This window comes from Ixodes scapularis, unplaced genomic scaffold, assembly GCF_016920785.2.
Source record: "Ixodes scapularis isolate PalLabHiFi unplaced genomic scaffold, ASM1692078v2 PGA_scaffold6__148_contigs__length_123643588, whole genome shotgun sequence".
NCBI lineage: Eukaryota > Metazoa > Arthropoda > Arachnida > Ixodida > Ixodidae > Ixodes > Ixodes scapularis.
The window spans coordinates 103507213-103523773 of NW_024609881.1; the positions used below are offsets into that span (position 1 = coordinate 103507213).

The 16561-nt window shown below is 47.3% G+C and overlaps 1 protein-coding gene across 1 annotated transcript; it reads left to right on the forward strand.

The window, feature by feature from the left end:
* Positions 1-1106: 1106 nt before the first annotated feature.
* Positions 1107-3320, forward strand: LOC120849109 (von Willebrand factor-like). Its single transcript, XM_042294453.1, has 2 exons — positions 1107-1340; positions 2991-3320. The coding sequence occupies exons 1-2, from the start codon at positions 1229-1231 to the stop codon at positions 3233-3235; spliced, it is 357 nt and encodes a 118-aa protein (XP_042150387.1). The 5' UTR covers positions 1107-1228; the 3' UTR covers positions 3236-3320.
* Positions 3321-16561: the final 13241 nt, after the last annotated feature.

Consider the following 16561-nt stretch of genomic DNA (forward strand, 5'->3'; position numbering starts at 1 on the left):
ATATTGAAATTGACACGTGTCTGCGGGTAGCACCACACTGATTTATTAATTTTATAATTTAAGATACTCTAAGCTGTGCGGACTGTGGTCATGTTAATATTTCGAAAACTATTGCGAAGCCGCTTGCGTTTACGCACATTTCAGAAAATCAGAATTTACGTTGTTGATGCGTATACAGCGTTCTGCTCATTGTATCATAGCTGAATCCAGAAAGAACTCAACGAAGCTCATGCTCGACCCAGGCAAACAAAAACGCCAGTGGCCGGCAGTTGCCGGCGTTTTGTGTTCGGGTGGAGAGGATCGCGTGGTGCACCGCCTGCGAGTTTTTGGTCGCCGGCGATTGGTCACCTGAATTCGCCATTTGTGAACATGACCTTACCTAAACCAAAAAATAACTGAAAAAAAAAAAACTAATCTTTTTTATGAAGAACCGACGTCCACCTAGGTAGCGTCAAAACGAGAAATGACATTCTGGTCACCTGTGTACATCTATAGGGTGTCCCAAGTCACCAGGCTCGGTCTAAAATGGACCGTGAACATCGAAACCTGCAAGTAGCAATCTACGCTTTTCGTCAAAGGTGTATTTCACAAGTCAGTTTTATCTCGTAAAATTAGAAAGCGTAGCTCTCTTTCTGTAAAAAAGAAACAGGGGCAGGAAACTTGCCATGGTCAACGGCAGGCGGCGACGCAGGCGACCCAGTCGAGTGGCGGGCCGCGCTTGGCGCTCGTTACGTGCAGAAACGGTTTCCAAAAACTCCCTATTATTTAGAGTTTTAGGGAACCGTTTTTGCACATGGGATACGGTACGATGGGCCTTCCGGTACGAGCTGCGCATGTGCGAACCTTCTGCGGTTGCACATGCGCAGTTCATACCGTAGAGCCCATCGTACCGTATCGGATATGCTAAAACGGTTCCCTAAAACTCTTTATTACGATTGCGGCATTAAGCAAATCGCGATGCAAGGAGCGTGAAAATGTTAAGCCACGCTCTGCACTGTTCAGACAGCGAGGTAAGCTGAACAAAGAAATAAAGGATAATTGGCGTATAGCTGGACGGATGGTAGTGGCTATATACCCTTTGTATCGGGTGGTGGTTTCAGTGTCGCCGTGGTATCGAGGGCCTCCGTCTCCTCGGCAGTGCAACACGGGCGAAGTGTGGAAGGAGTGCGCGAGCAGTTCTTGCGCCGAAAAGACTTGCACACGTCGTCATGTGGGGCCCGGCTGCACGATGGACTGCCGCTACGACTGCTTCTGCGACGAGGGCTTCTACAGGAACGCCGACGGCGCCTGCGTGACTGCTGACCAGTGCCCGCCCGAAGAAAAGGGCGAGTTACAATTCCGTAAGTCCCTTCCACCCAAAACCTACCAATGACCGGAACAGCTCTAGCCAACGAACCAGTTGCAAGAATCCCCGATGGACATCTACCGCGCGAAACTGGTAACGCAGAATCCAATCGTATATACATCAACGCGTTGCTCTGACACGGCGCATGCGCAAAAGCTTTAATTCACTGGTTTCTGCGCACGCGCAATGCCAGTGTGCAATCTGTGCTCCGCGATGACCTTCGGTATTGGTGACGTCACAAATACAGCGTGCGCAGCCTTGCTACCTAGGAGGTGTCGGTCCTTTGGAGTGTCGGATTCAAGCAGGACATCATAGATAGCGAAGCCTAGTGCCGCGGTCACAAAGAGAGCCTGCAAACAATGTCTAAAGGCCTATTTTTTTCCTTGTATAACAATTTTGTCATATCCGTTATAACTAAGAATAACATATATTTATATATATATCTATACATACATGTTAAAGTTTGATTATGCTGTCAAAAATTGGTAAGCACAGAATGTGTGATAGACCTTCGAGGGAACAGGAGAAGCTTGGTGTCTGAACGGCACCACCTACCGTAGATTCGCTCATTTCTGACACACGCCGCGAGATGGCGCGGCGTGGCAAGAGGCCGGTAAGCGCGCGATCTCACCTTCGCGCACCGCTCCAATCAGTTCGCTCTTCCGTGATCCGACAACTAACTAGCTCAGTCGGCAAATCACTTGGCTCACAATCTCAATCAAGGTATAGTCCGTTGCAACTGAAGGAGGTAGGGTGAGGGGAAAAAAAGGCCGGGGCGGAAGCAGGCGGAACGCTGTAGAGGGGAGGAGGTTGCCCCTCTCCTCTCCATCGTTCCGTCTGTTTCCTCCTCCTCGGCCTTCCTTTGCCTCGCCCTACCTTCTTGAGTTGCAACCTGTCGGCGACTGAGGTTTTCTATGCGTTTTTTTATAACGCTACCGTAACGCTTCCCGGTGTCGGTTTTTTTGTTACAGTCCAATGTTGCGGAACTCCGTTAAAATCAACTGATAAAACATTTCGAACGTGATTGAGGTGCGCCCGCACATAATTTTAAAGCGAAAGCGTTAAGGAGCTTCTGTCGCAGAAAAGTCGGCGGCGTTGCGGCGCGAAAATCCTGATTGGTCAATAGGGTCATGACGTCACAGCTGCATGACCTTGCGCGGGAATTTCAAACAACCCACAACGCTCACGTGAAATGTGACGTCCCCCGTGGAATGGAAGTGAATAAAGAACATGACATGTAATCCGAATTAAAGGTCGCCGCATGTCTCAAATGATTTCACTTCATAAAGTAATTATTTTGCCCTAAAGAAAAATTTGAAGATATTTAGGCAGTATTCGAACACACGACCCTTCGGTTGCGAACCAGGCAAGCCACTGACAAGGCCATGTTCACCGCACGTCCCGCTCACTGGGAGGAAGAGCAAAATAATCGAATGAGAAGCCGATGCAAACGGGGCCCTATCGCGTTCCACTTTTAAAGGCGAAGCTTAAGAGTCCTCAAATTTTTTTTTTTCAACATGCCTGTAGCGAACACAATGTCTTTCGTGTGGTGATTGCGAAGTGCGACTGCGGTTTTAGGATGAACTACTGACCGCTGCCAGCCTGTTGAGGCAGTCAACGCCCACCGAACCCTTCTATCTCGCAGCTCCTCCTAGCTGGATGCCCCAGGCCAAGCCCTGCGAAGAGGGCGAAGTGTGGAAGAGGTGCGTGAGCAGCTCCTGCGCCGAGGAAACCTGCGAGAGGCCGTGGCCGATGATGGAGTGCACCGCGGACTGCAGGCACGGCTGCTACTGCGGAGCGGGCTTCTACCGCAACAGCGCGGGGAGGTGCGTGCCGCTGTCGGAGTGTCCCCAGGCGCGCGTGGAAGAGGTCACTAAAGACATCGAATGAGTTTGACAAAGCATGTGCAAAATACACACACAAACAAAAAGAAAGAAACTAAAGAGAGAGTAGAATAAAGCAGATTTGAATTGGGGAAGTTGCTCTTCGTGTGTTTCTTTTCAAGGAGTGAATGGTTTGCGTTTTTGAGTGGTCTACAACGACAGGGTGAATTGAGGTTTGAGTCAGCAGCAGAAACAAAACTTGCAAGATGTAACCCGCTCGTCACTCAGTGGACAAATTTCGCTACACAAACATGAATTTCTCGATACTTTGTTAGGCACTGTGCGCGCAACACTTCTAAAGAGCCGAAGAGGCATTAGGGAGTTTTAGAATAGCGCACGCTACTGCTTTGCGCACGCAAAGAATAGCGTCGTCGCTACTGCGCATGCTCCGAACGCAAACCAGGTTTTGCGCTTTGCGTGCGCAATTTTAGCGTGCGCTATTTCTCGGAAATAGCGTCCATACGCAAAGAGTCTTTGCGCTTCTCCAAGGAGGATTCGTGATGAGAAGTTGGCCAAAGCCAAGACGAGCAGAGTTGCAAAAATGGCGGCTTCCAGGATCATGTCGGCGGCTGCTTTGGCGGTGTCGTGAGTGCGACGTCGGCATCATCCTCGCGACTCCGATTTCCAATACGGTATGACATTGCCCTCTGTTTGGCAACGATCACCGGCAACTTGATGCTTGTGACGCGCGAACATTTCTCGGCGAAGGTACAATGTGCAAAGGTCAGTACACGAGTGACGAGACCTCTCTTGCCGAGGCGACGCAAGCGGACACGACCGGTCAACCGCTCGCGTCGCGTTCTTATGTTTAAACAAATCTAAAATGGTACTTTGGACTAAAAAAAATTTTTTTTTTTTTTTTGTTACAGCATTTTGGGAGCGAAACAAAAATTGTGACTGTATCTTGGTGGCGTCGCAAGCGCGAGATGCTTGGGCTTTTGCGTCGTGACGGAGAAACACTATTCTAAAACTCTCTTGCGTCGCGTGCGCTAATACAAGCACTAAATTTAGCGCTAGCGTGCGTTAATATTGCGTACGTTATTCTAAAACTCCCTATTGCCTCTTTCTGTTTAAAGGGAAACTGAAGCGGATTTGTATTTGAGGAAAAACACTTAAATCGTCTTCGTTTAGCCTCCAGGATCAGGAATATCGAGATTATTTTTATTTTCAATTTGGTGCACGGATGCTGCAGAAATTAATTGCCAATACTGCTGAAGCCCATCCTTTCCGGGGCGTGACGTCATATTAGGAGCTTTCGGAATCTCTGCTCACGCGCACCTTCAGCGCCCATCAAAGCTATGCACGCGCACTCTTGCTATTTTCCAAAAGTAAAAAAAGAGACGTCGCAACTGGTGCCAGCGCGAGAGAATATACTTGGCGAGCTTGCAATTGCACGCGCTGCCCACAGGAGTGACACACTAGTAGCGTTGACGAACGGGCTAGTTGGTAGTTCATTGTAACGGGTAAAAAAACAGCGCAGTTTTTTTACCCGTTATTGTGAGCGACACACGCCTGGCGACCGAAAAGCCCAAGTATGACGTCACGACTGGTTGGAGGTTTTTCGCGTTTTCTCGCGTTTAGTTAGACCTTCGGGAAAAACGAACGTGATATTCAGAGTCACGCGATAAAAATACGCCAGAATTCACTCCTATACTCCGTCTCACCCTACGATGGATTAAAGCCGAATGCTACGGACCCTCGGGTCCAATCACAAGCCTGTTAGAAACCACGTGGTATATTTGCTCCGTCGTACGTAGCAGTCCGCCAAGACGCGCCATGGGGAGGCGAGTTTTTCGTCTGCTTATCGAGCCCTCGCGGCGGCTCTGTCTGCTTGCTACTACTGAAGACTACCGAAGGGATTAAATACCGTCTGGAAGCGATGGGGCGAAAAGAACCCAGGATCAAAACCAATGACCATTAAGAAATGAAGACGAGTTGGATAAAGCATTCGCCACGGGAACGTCTGTACGGACCGCATCCGGCAGGGAGACGCGGGTCAGGGTAAGTTTTACGTACACAAAGGTTGGATTGGGTTGTTATGGCTAAGGCGAAACTACATTATGTCGGTGTTGCCTGCACGCCGTCCAACTTCTCCATACAGTTTACATGTTCACGAAATATGGCAAGAATGTTTTTGAAACTAAATACCATGTACGTTTACGTCACCAATATAAAATAGCGCGGTATTATAGCAGAGAACGATATGCGACAGATTAGTGCGCTCTTCGTAGTCTGCGTGTCGGAATTTCTCTCGCGCACTCTTTCGCAATGCGGATGCAAGCTTTTCTGAGGTAGTGCTCCGCCTGCCAGCATTCGGGCCCTCGTCCACCGTAGGACTCTCAGTAACCGCTCGACTCGAACGGCTGCTGAGAGCTTCGGATCACGATACCCGGCTCAGGCGCCGTGTCGTTGGCGGAATTTGCCGCACGCTTGCATCAACTCCCCGCAAAATCCAGGTTGCAGAACGTTGGATAATAATCTTTTGGCTCACCATCGCACTGCGGATACTGCTCTCTCTTCTGGTTGCCGTATTGCCTTCGCGATTTCGTCACTTCACGCCACCTTGAGGTAACCCTACGAATAAAAGAATACGGCGCAAGATCACCAGGGAGACTTCATAACGAAATGGCACCAGGCTACGAAGACTGCTCCTTGTCTTCGGCCATATATATATATCTTAAATAAAATGTTGGTCGTCTTACCAACCGTTTCAGACCGTTTTAACTTTGAGTCTGGAACGATCTCAGACGCTACAAGTGGTGGCCCGGAAAATACGCTTTTTCGTAAGCGAGCCCACTATCGCGCCATCCCTGCGACGAACAGAAACTCCCGGCCCCGCTAACCTCCCTCGTCTCCCGGAGGCTACTTCCACCGGGTTGCCAACTTGTCGAAAGCCAACTCGTCGACGGCCAACTCGTCGGCGGCCCATTCGTCGAATAGGCCAATTCGTCATAGGGCAATTGGTCGAAGGAAAACTCGTCGAAGAGGCCAACTGGTCGCCACTGTTTCAAAGCCATAAATATATCCTGTCAGTAATGCGTAATACTGCCGCACGGTAATAGACCTCCAGTGTGCTCTTTCTTGTCGAAGATAACGACTTGCAGCTTTCGCCGCTTTCACGGTGCAGTGGGGGACTATCACTACGTCGCGCGTGTATCACAGGGCAGCGTAAGGCCCGTTCGCTTGCAGAGGGAGTTTCTACACAGAGGCTCGCCTCCGACGCTTCCCTTGTGTCAGGTGTTAATTTCCGCTTCCCCCGTCAGTGCACTGGCGGTGCCATGCGGCCGGGGGTCGGGGAGTCCAGGCCAGGGGAGAGCGGGCGCCACCGTGGTGGGCGCCGGCGGTCTACTAAAGCTCGGTCTACTAAAACTCGCTATTAGCGAGTTTTCGTAGACCGTGTTTCCCCCTCCGCTAAGCCCTTCCGCTACCCGGAACTCTACAGCCAAGGCCATCGGCGCGCAGGCGCAGTGGCAGTTTCTTCGTAGCGGAGGGTTAGCAAAGGGGGAAATACGTTCTACTAAAACTTGCTAATGCTGCGTACGCCGCCAGTGATGGGCCGCCGGATTGGAGCCGTGTAGTCGCGTCTTACGAGTCTTGTGTGCGAAGAGACGCCAGTGAAACGACCGAGCTGTGTGTGCGACTGCGTGCGGATGAAAAAGCTTTTCTAAAGTTGGAAGGCTTTCTTTTGCATGCTTTCACTTCATTCATAACATAAAAAAATAAGCTCCGGTTTATTGTCGTCTCTTACCAGACACTTGTAGAGCCCACCCTCCCTCCGACACAAGTGCCCTCCCTCTGGCTTGTTGCCTGGTACACATCTTATGCTTTCACCCACATGCCCTTCAGCTTCGGAATCTCTGTTGCTCTTGGGCTTGGGCACAAACAAATTGTAAGAAAATGTGCTTTGATGTCTTGCCCAGTTAGAAGACACATCACATGTCCGCTCGGCTTGAGGCTGCAACACCTGCTTCTCCGTGTCACCTCTTTCAGCAGAAGCACGGAAGTGCACTGCATTACCTGGCACGAAATGTATCTGCAGTGGCAGGGCGCCTAGGCAAAATAACTGGAGTTCAATATTTTCCAAGGTTCCCGCCTCTAAAGAAAATAAAAAAAATAGAAAGTAACTTAAAAATAACTTTAAAATGAGTACAAGTTACTTGAAAAAAGTATTTAGGTTAGAGTACTAAATACTGACGTTCGAAAGTATTTGCAAGATGCCAAGTTACTCACAAAAGTATTTAAGATACAGAGTACAGTATTTAAGTTACGTACAAGTCTGGTCGAGTTCTTCGTACGAGGCTTTGCGCTCAGATTGCTGTCGTTTTTTGGCTGTCTATTTCACAAAATTTCACTGTGCAAAATATTTTGTTCTATTTTCTTTTATAACTCGCACATCAACATCATTGTTTGGGACAAAAGTAATTTCAAAAGTAATGAGTAATTTTGTCGAAATTACTGTCTAAAAGCAATTAATTAGACTACTAAATTACCAGCGCGTAAAAGTAATTATTACTCATTACCACAAAAAGTAATTTAATTACTGTGATTTCATTACAGTAATGTCATTACTGCCATTTCTGGCCAGGAAGGGCCTAGCCTGCTTGGTCCCCCCCCTCCCCCCTCTTTCCCTGTGTGCACGTCTATAATTCTAACCAAACCTAGGTAAAAGCTTGGTCTGCTGGGCAAGTTGGTAGTGGACATTCATATTAAAAATAACGCAAAAGAGACGGGACAAAAAGACGAAGAAGCACACACGACAAACGCTAACTGGCAACAAAACTTTATTGAAAGCTTCCAACTTTGCTATCGCCATGCACGCGCTTAGTCTCGTTCAACAGAAAGAGGGCGTACCGCCAAATCCGCACGTTCATACCGCCCACCGCCTGTTCCAAAAAAGTCAGCAAAACAGCTACATCACTCCGCCGCACAATCCGAACGAGGAAAGGAATAGAAAAAACGCCGCGTTAATATTATCAAGTTAGATAGTGTTAATGAAACTACACTCTTTCGGCTGCATATACACCGATGCGACGCTTATGCAAACGTCTTTGTCACAATCATGTATTTTTGCCGCCTCCAGCAACTCTCGTTCCCTCCTTTGTTACGTCCCTCCACCTGCGCACCGTCCAGCGTGGGGGAACAACCACAAGTTTCACAATGCCCCGGTAAGTGGGAACCGTAATTGTTGCCAAGAGAAGCCGCATGCTCTCGAAGTCGATCATTTAAGCAACGTCCCGTCTGCCCTATGTAAACAGGACCACACGTTAAAGGAATCCTGTAAACCACCTCAGTGGCACAAGGCACAAACTTTGTCGCGTGTTTCTTGCTACAAACAGGTTTCTTCACTTTCGGCCCACTCACCATAGCGCACAATTTTGACACTGTCTGCACGGGGCAGTGAAGACAACGTCCACGTCGAACTTTGATGCTATCCTTTTCAGATTGTGCGACACCTTATGAATGTAAGGTAGCCCTACAAAATTCTTCGGTTTCCTCTTAATTACAACGGAAGAACATTTCGACTTCTTTAGAAGGGATTCCGCAACTCCCTGGATTAAAACCGAGGGAAACCCGGAGTGCTCCAAGCGAAGTGTCTGGAGGTCAAAACTCTCACTAACTACATGCGGACAGGACTTCAACAGATCCGACCGGAGGCAGAGCGAGGCGATGCCCCTCTTTATCAATTTAGAGTGGGCTGAGTCAAAGGCTAAAAGGGCCTTTTTTGTGCGTGGCCTGTACATCCAGCGCACATGGTCAAGGGAGTTAAAAGACAACCGGACATCTAAAAACTGTAAAAAACCTTCCAACGGAAGTTCGTAGATGAAATGTAAATGCTTAGAAGATTTGCTAAAACCTTCCAGAGTAGTCTCGACTAAAGAGACAAGGCTTTGCTCTGCAGGAACACTAACAAAAATAATAAAATCGTCGACGTACCTACAAACCTTCACAACGGGGATGTCAACCAACTCATGCAAAACCGAGCGGTCAAACTTGGCAAGAAAAATCTCACATAGTACAGGCGCCACACTAGACCCGATACAAATGCCACGCCTCTGCACATACACCTTGTTCTCAAAGCAAACAAGCGTTGAGTTTAGGTAGCAGTCCAACACTTCCAGGAAGGCATCAACCGTAACCCCAGACGCGTTTTGAAACGCAAGAACACCCAATGTCTCAATCAATTCCCGAACAGCAACTAGAAGTTCGTCGTGTGGAACCGAATAAAACAATTCCTCAATTTATTTGGTGAGAAAGCTATGCTGGCCATCAACAAGAACTTCAGACTAGCAGGCACACGACCGGCTATGGCAAAGACTAGGGCGGTCAAGATACTGGAGGAGTTGAATCTCGAGGCTTTGACGAAGCGTGCAAGAAATTCCAAACTGGATGTCCTGAAGATGTTCTTTGCGGCGAAGACCCACAAAGTTGAGTGCCCTTTCAGAGCCATCGTCACAGAGAGAGACAGCTGGCAGGCATAGTTGAGCAGGTTTCTGCAGCTGCACCTGAGTAACCTCATCCCAGAAGACCCTTACAAGGTGGGCAGTTCGGACCACCTCATCGACGTACTACGGGAGGGCCTATCTGGAGTCAACAACGCTTTCTCCTTGGACTTTGAGGAATTGTTGTTTTGTTGCCAAGTTGTTGCCAACTTGCCAAGTTTGACCGCTCGGTTTTGCATGAGTTGGTTGACATCCCCGTTGTGAAGGTTTGTAGGTACGTCGACGATTTTAATATTTTTGTTAGTGTTCCTGCAGAGCAAAGCCTGGTCTCTTTAGTCGAGACTACTCTGGAAGGTTTTAGCAAATCTTCTAAGCATTTACATTTCATCTACGAACTTCCGTTGGAAGGTTTTTCACAGTTTTTAGATGTCCGGTTGTCTTTTAACTCCCTTGACCATGTGCGCTGGATGTACAGGCCACGCACAAAAAAGGCCCTTTTAGCCTTCGACTCAGCCCACTCTAAATTGATAAAGAGGGGCATCGCCTCGCTCTGCCTCCGGTCGGATCTGTTGAAGTCCTGTCCGCATGTAGTTAGTGAGAGTTTTGACCTCCAGACACTTCGCTTGGAGCACTCCGGGTTTCCCTCGGTTTTAATCCAGGGAGTTGCGGAATCCCTTCTAAAGAAGTCGAAATGTTCTTCCGTTGTAATTAAGAGGAAACCGAAGAATTTTGTAGGGCTACCTTACATTCATAAGGTGTCGCACAATCTGAAAAGGATAGCATCAAAGTTCGACGTGGACGTTGTCTTCACTGCCCCGTGCAGACAGTGTCAAAATTGTGCGCTATGGTGAGTGGGCCGAAAGTGAAGAAACCTGTTTGTAGCAAGAAACACGCGACAAAGTTTGTGCCTTGTGCCACTGAGGTGGTTTACAGGATTCCTTTAACGTGTGGTCGTGTTTACATAGGGCAGACGGGACGTTGCTTAAATGATCGACTTCGAGAGCATGCGGCTTCTCTTGGCAACAATTACGGTTCCCACTTACCGGGACATTGTGAAACTTGTGGTTGTTCCCCCACGCTGGACGGTGCGCAGGTGGAGGGACGTAACAAAGGAGGGAACGAGAGTTGCTGGAGGCGGCAAAAATACATGATTGTGACAAAGACGTTTGTATAAGCGTCGCATCGGTGTATATGCAGCCGAAAGAGTGTAGTTTCATTAACACTATCTAACTTGATAATATTAACGCGGCGTTTTTTCTATTCCTTTCCTCGTTCGGATTGTGCGGCGGGGTGATGTTGCTGTTTTCCTGACTTTTGGAACAGGCGGTGGGCGGTATGAATGTGCGGATTTGGCGGTACGCCCTGTCTGTTGAACGAGACTAAGCGCGTGCATGGCGATAGCAAAGTTGGAAGCTTTCAATAAAGTTCAGTTGCCAGTTAGCGCTTGTCCTGTGTGCTTCTTTGTCTTTTTGTCCCGTCTCTTTTGCACTATTTTTAATATGAAAACCTAGGTAGTTCATTTTACGTATTCTAAAGTATATGCATACCGTGTTTGGTCGTAATAGGACAACATTAAGAACAAAAATACTTGTGCGCCAACTATAAAGGTGCTTCAAAATTACATGGAGAAAAACGCGTTTGAATGTTACCATGAGTGTGTAGCGATACTCATTCGCGGTGGGAAAACAAGCAATTTCGTTATTAATTTCCCTCGAGAAAATGAAGCTAAAGACTGCGATTGAGAGGAGACGGCTAGGCTTACCTGTCATTTGACAAGCGTAAATGTGATGGCGGGCGACGTTACATTTTGAAGAACCCTGCACAACAAAATTTCTAAAATTTATGCCGTTCTGAGTGGCCGGCCAGTCTTTAGTGCGTATTGTACTGATTTCGCGATCATAAGCGGTACTTATTTTTACGCATGAAATATGAAGATTCAAAGATTATAAAACACCATAAAACGAAATAACGATTGTTCTTTCTTCTGTGCAAAAAGTTGCAAATATCGGATGTCGTCTCTTTGCTTCAACATAAAACAGATCAAAGTAGGACTTCACCAATACCAATATTGCCCAAGAAAACGTAAGAAAAGGTATTTTAAACATAATAAAACGATAACTACAAGCTATTTGGTCGATGTCTGTGAAGCTTCGATGGAATGTCGTGTTGACATCAGGTCAGTAAGAGCAGCGCTACAACAGGAAGTACGTTTACTGATAGATATTTTTTTTAGGCCTAAACGCAGTACCGAGCATAGTCTAACCGGAACCGGACCGAACCGAACCCAACCAAAACGAACCGAACCGAGCCGAATACCGGAACCGAACCGTTATTTTAGTCGAACCGGAACTGTACCGAACCGTCATCGTCGCCGCCATCTAGGAACTGAACCGGAAATGTTTTTGTAACGGTAACCAGTTGAAGACGGTTAAGCGTATTTTTTTTTATTTTACGGATTGAATATTTGTGAGTACAAAAAATATGCAGCGGGTATTACTGCATATCTATCGGAAAATCGTCATACACAGAATTACAATGATTGGGAAATGGTGGGATTTTATGGTGGGTTTATGTTAGCACTACCATTACCTATGTGACGTCATGTTTCACTAGATATTATACGATGTGGCCACATTATTTCACGGCGTAAAATCACCGCACAGCGTTTTGCCATCACACCACTTTGCACCACGACTTTACACCCAATGTTACTACATCCAATAGCGTTGTTGACATCGTGACGTCACGTGACAACACAACTTCGTACCGTGTGTGAAGAGATACCATGACGTACTCGATTGTCGTGCGCCCGAGCACTCGACTGGGGCTTATGACAATCGTAGCATTGGCAACATTCGAGTAGCGGGTCGCGTGCACGGTGGAAGAAGCACACTTATAGGTGATGACTGTCTGTCCGACGCGGCGGCCACATTATGTTCGGCGCACCGAGCGCGCTTCACTCGCACGGGGATAGATGGCGCCCAAGTATGGGGTCCCTGCCAAACCGACCGCTCCGGTTGTTTTTCCCAGCGGTGGTCCCGCATTCCCTCGCTCACCGCTTCTTGTTGTACCTCACCGCCGCCACGCCGCCACCAAGTCTCCGGAGTTCGTAAATCTGTGTTCTCTTCCTTCTTCTTCTTCAGGTTAAGGCTCACCTTCGTGCACGATGGTAACACCTGTGATCGTCACAGCACCAAAGCAGAATACGACGCCAGCCACTGGCCGCACACCACCATCACTCCGCGAAAAAGGCGAGCAGGCAATGCCGCCGACACCGTGGCCGCCGAGGAGGGACCTCAAACCTCAGCGCCCTCCGCGGCGGCGTGGAAGATACTCCTGGTTCGAGGCTAGCTCCGAACACGATCTGTTCGCTCGCTCCCCGCGTGAAGAGCGGCCAGTGGCAACGCCAGTGGCATCAGGTAAATATGTTTCTACCACCGTGGTCATGTTCAGTCAAACATGGGAATAAACCACCGTGAAATAGACGAACTCTAATAACAATGTCTGAAGCTCGGCCCGTGCCCTATGCTTTGCCATTCTCAGCGCGTGGCTATGATGGACATTGGCTATATATAATATAAGCCTCACCAGACTACGTGGCCGCTTGTTCTATTCGCGACCTGGGGGGCAACGCTTCTTATGCTTTCATTTTTCTTCTGGGACTGCCATTTTGTGGAGAAAAAAAGAATGTGTTTTGTACAAGTTATGAATGTCAAGAGAATAGTTCTAAGCAGTTTATGCACGGGAAGAAGTACAAAACTCGCTGCAAGGCCCATTCAAAGACATATGCGCCAGGGGAATTTTTTTCATATATATGCGATTTAACTGAATTAAATTTTCACCGTTTGTAGTGTTTCATCTCCTTTCCGTAAATCTGGTGTAAGTTTTGATATAGCTTGTTTCTTTATGTTCTGAAAGTAAGGCATCTGAAAAAAAAAAAAAAAGCTTTGGCGTGCACGTGGGGCATGGCAACACATTTTAAGAGGTACTCCGACGATTTTTTGTGCTACCTCCAACTAACTATATTCTCTGACTCCCCGGCCTTTACCCTTTCGGTATGCTACTTAGTATTGCGAAATTCATAATAGTTATTGCGAAATCGGCAAATGAAAATGATGCAAAAACCAAAATTCAAATATACCCGCACTTTTCAGTGCCGTGACGTCAGTGGGGGGCAGGCTTGCCAGACGAGCGAGCTGCCTAAAAATAGAATATGCAAATCATTTGTTCCGTGCTGGAGCGCGGGTACTGCAGCGAGCTTCCCAAGCATTCATCTGACACCATGAAACTGTTTCAAATCAGTTGGGAACAAATTCTACAGTCCGAGGAGTGAACCCCAGCACTTCCACTGACGTCACTTTTTAGTTGTTGCCAGTAGAGACTTTCAGTTTGAAAAACACGGTGAGGACCAAAATTGTAAATTCAATAACTTCGTGAAATAAAAATATTTTAACCTAATATTTGGGATACTATTTTAACGATGTCGTTTGGCGAGTTTAGCAAAATTTCGGGCAAATCGGGGACCATGAAGAAATCGCCGGAGTACCCCTTTAAAGAGCTTGTAAAATAGTCTAATTTCCTCCTTTTTAACTGCTGAGTTCAATGAACGACAAAACTAATATGCTTGAGAACTCTTTTACTCTAAAATAAATGACAATCGCAAAAACGCCCTTTTCAAAAGGCTAACAAAAGCCTTCTTTAAAGTTATAAATATAAAAAAATATCAATTTTAATTAAACTTTAATAATAAATTCTACATATACGCAAGCTCACGCATGCCAAATTTGGTTGTCATAAGAATAAACAAACAAACCAAAAAAAAAAAAAAAAACACGTTGTACATGATGCCTGGACTACGAAGAACAAACACGACAGGATAATGCAGCATTGTACTGTCCTGTTTGTTCTTATTTGTAGTCCGCGTTTTCTGAGCTGTTTTCCCACCGTGTATAAATATAACGATAACCAACTGGCCCAGCTCACCACCTTATTGCTGAAAGTTTTTTTTTAAATTGAGTTAAATAGGTTTTTTAACGAATTTTTGACTGTTTTTTAATTTGCACCGAACCTGATCGCAGTGAGCGTAGTAACTTAGTGAAATTTTTCTTTTCTCGAATTTAACTTTATTTTAAAACCTATAGGGAAATTAAAATGACAAAACAAGCAAAAAATAACCTGCTTCATGACTTCCCTTGTCCTGGCTTGGCTTGCCGTAAACTAGATGAGGGGTAGTGAGATCAACCGGCACTCACGGCTGCCGCACTCCGTGTCGACGGCTCGAGAGGGCGCCACTAAAGCATGGGCTGAATGGGCTGGATAAAGCGGGTGGCCAGGGCGGCTCGCATTGCATTTACTGCGCAACTAAAAACCCTAATTCGGCATGACACTTCATTGGCCATAAACGACAGCAAACACGGGTAAAGCTCCGTTCAGAACGGTAGCCACTTTGCGCTGCCAAACCGCCAAATGGCCATACCGCAAGCCAAAGCCGCTCGCCGAAGGCATTCGGAACGCTGGAAACCGGTCGGATCCTCATACGACCGCAGCGCCGCCGCCGCTTCACAGCAATGCGTGGCGCGCGTCGGCGCCTGATCCCCTTTTCTAGTTTGCGCCGCCTTTTCCACCGCTTGGTGTGTCGACGGGTCATTTTTTTGTTTCCGTACTTTGTAAGCTGCATTTGTTTCTTTTCTCATCTAAAATACTAAACAAAGCTGCTATTGTAAGAATTTTGGGTGCCGGGTTAATCTTGTATAACCTTGCACAGGGACAATAGCGACGTCTGGCACAAACAAAAGAGAGTCCTGGTGGAAGGATATTTCCTCCTTTTACCTTGCCTTTTGTTGTGGCCAGAAACCTGGTCAGATGATGTCACGTCCAACTTTCAAGGCATGTATACTTCTAGGCGAGACAAGTATCGTCACTACCTGTCAAGGTTCCTAGAGCGGCATCACAGACGAGGCTTTAGCGACATCCATCAGGTGCCCTTTGCTAATCGTTGAATTCGTAGCGGAGAGGGAGCGATCTCCTTTCCGCTGTTTGGTTCGTCCTGCTAGAGTGGAAAGAGGTTAATGGAGCCGTAAAAATGCCGGTTAGTTGGTCTCAACATTGTCCCGACCACACGCGCCGCCTTGTCGGAACCTTTTTTTGCTGCCGGATTGAAAAGGCCGGATAGAAAGGGTCGCGCGTTTAGCTCGTTTCTATTTATCTCGATTGACGAAGAACGACAACTTAAAGCCATAGTATTCTCTCGCTTGCGCCCGTACAGGGTGACAAGACGTCCCTTCCCAGCTTTCTCACCAAGTAGGACGCAAGCGAGGGGCTACTATGGCGCTTCTTCTAGAAAAATGAAAAGGGTAAACTATAAGCAAACTTTATTTGCCTTATTCTTCCGCCCACATTTTGATATTATAATAGCCCACATTGCCCTTTAAGGATTTCGCTTTAGGGAGGCTTATCCAAGCTTCAAAAGAGCTTATTGACCCGGAGGCCTTGTTGTCAGTTTCGACACACGGAGAGCAATTCCTGTCTTCGTATCCATGTTCTTATATTGTGCGGGTGCGAACAGCTTTCTATTTTTGTAACCGTTTACTACGGAAACGACAGCAACACAATCAGTTGAGTCGCGTACCAACGCACTCGGCATCGTTTCATCGAAAATCCTGATAGTTCTAATGAGCGAAATCACAGTAGCACAGCCGCAGCTGTAGAACAAAGATTGTTCCCGGTCGCGCTAACAACCTGCCGGCCGTGAGTTTAAGGGCAAACAGCGAAAGGCCTACATCCGTTCCGAAAGCCAGCCGCTAAAACATCCTGTCTACACTATTTATTTTTGTTCATCAAGATCCCTATATAATCCGCCACCTTTACGCCTGCCGGGTACATTGGGAGTCCTG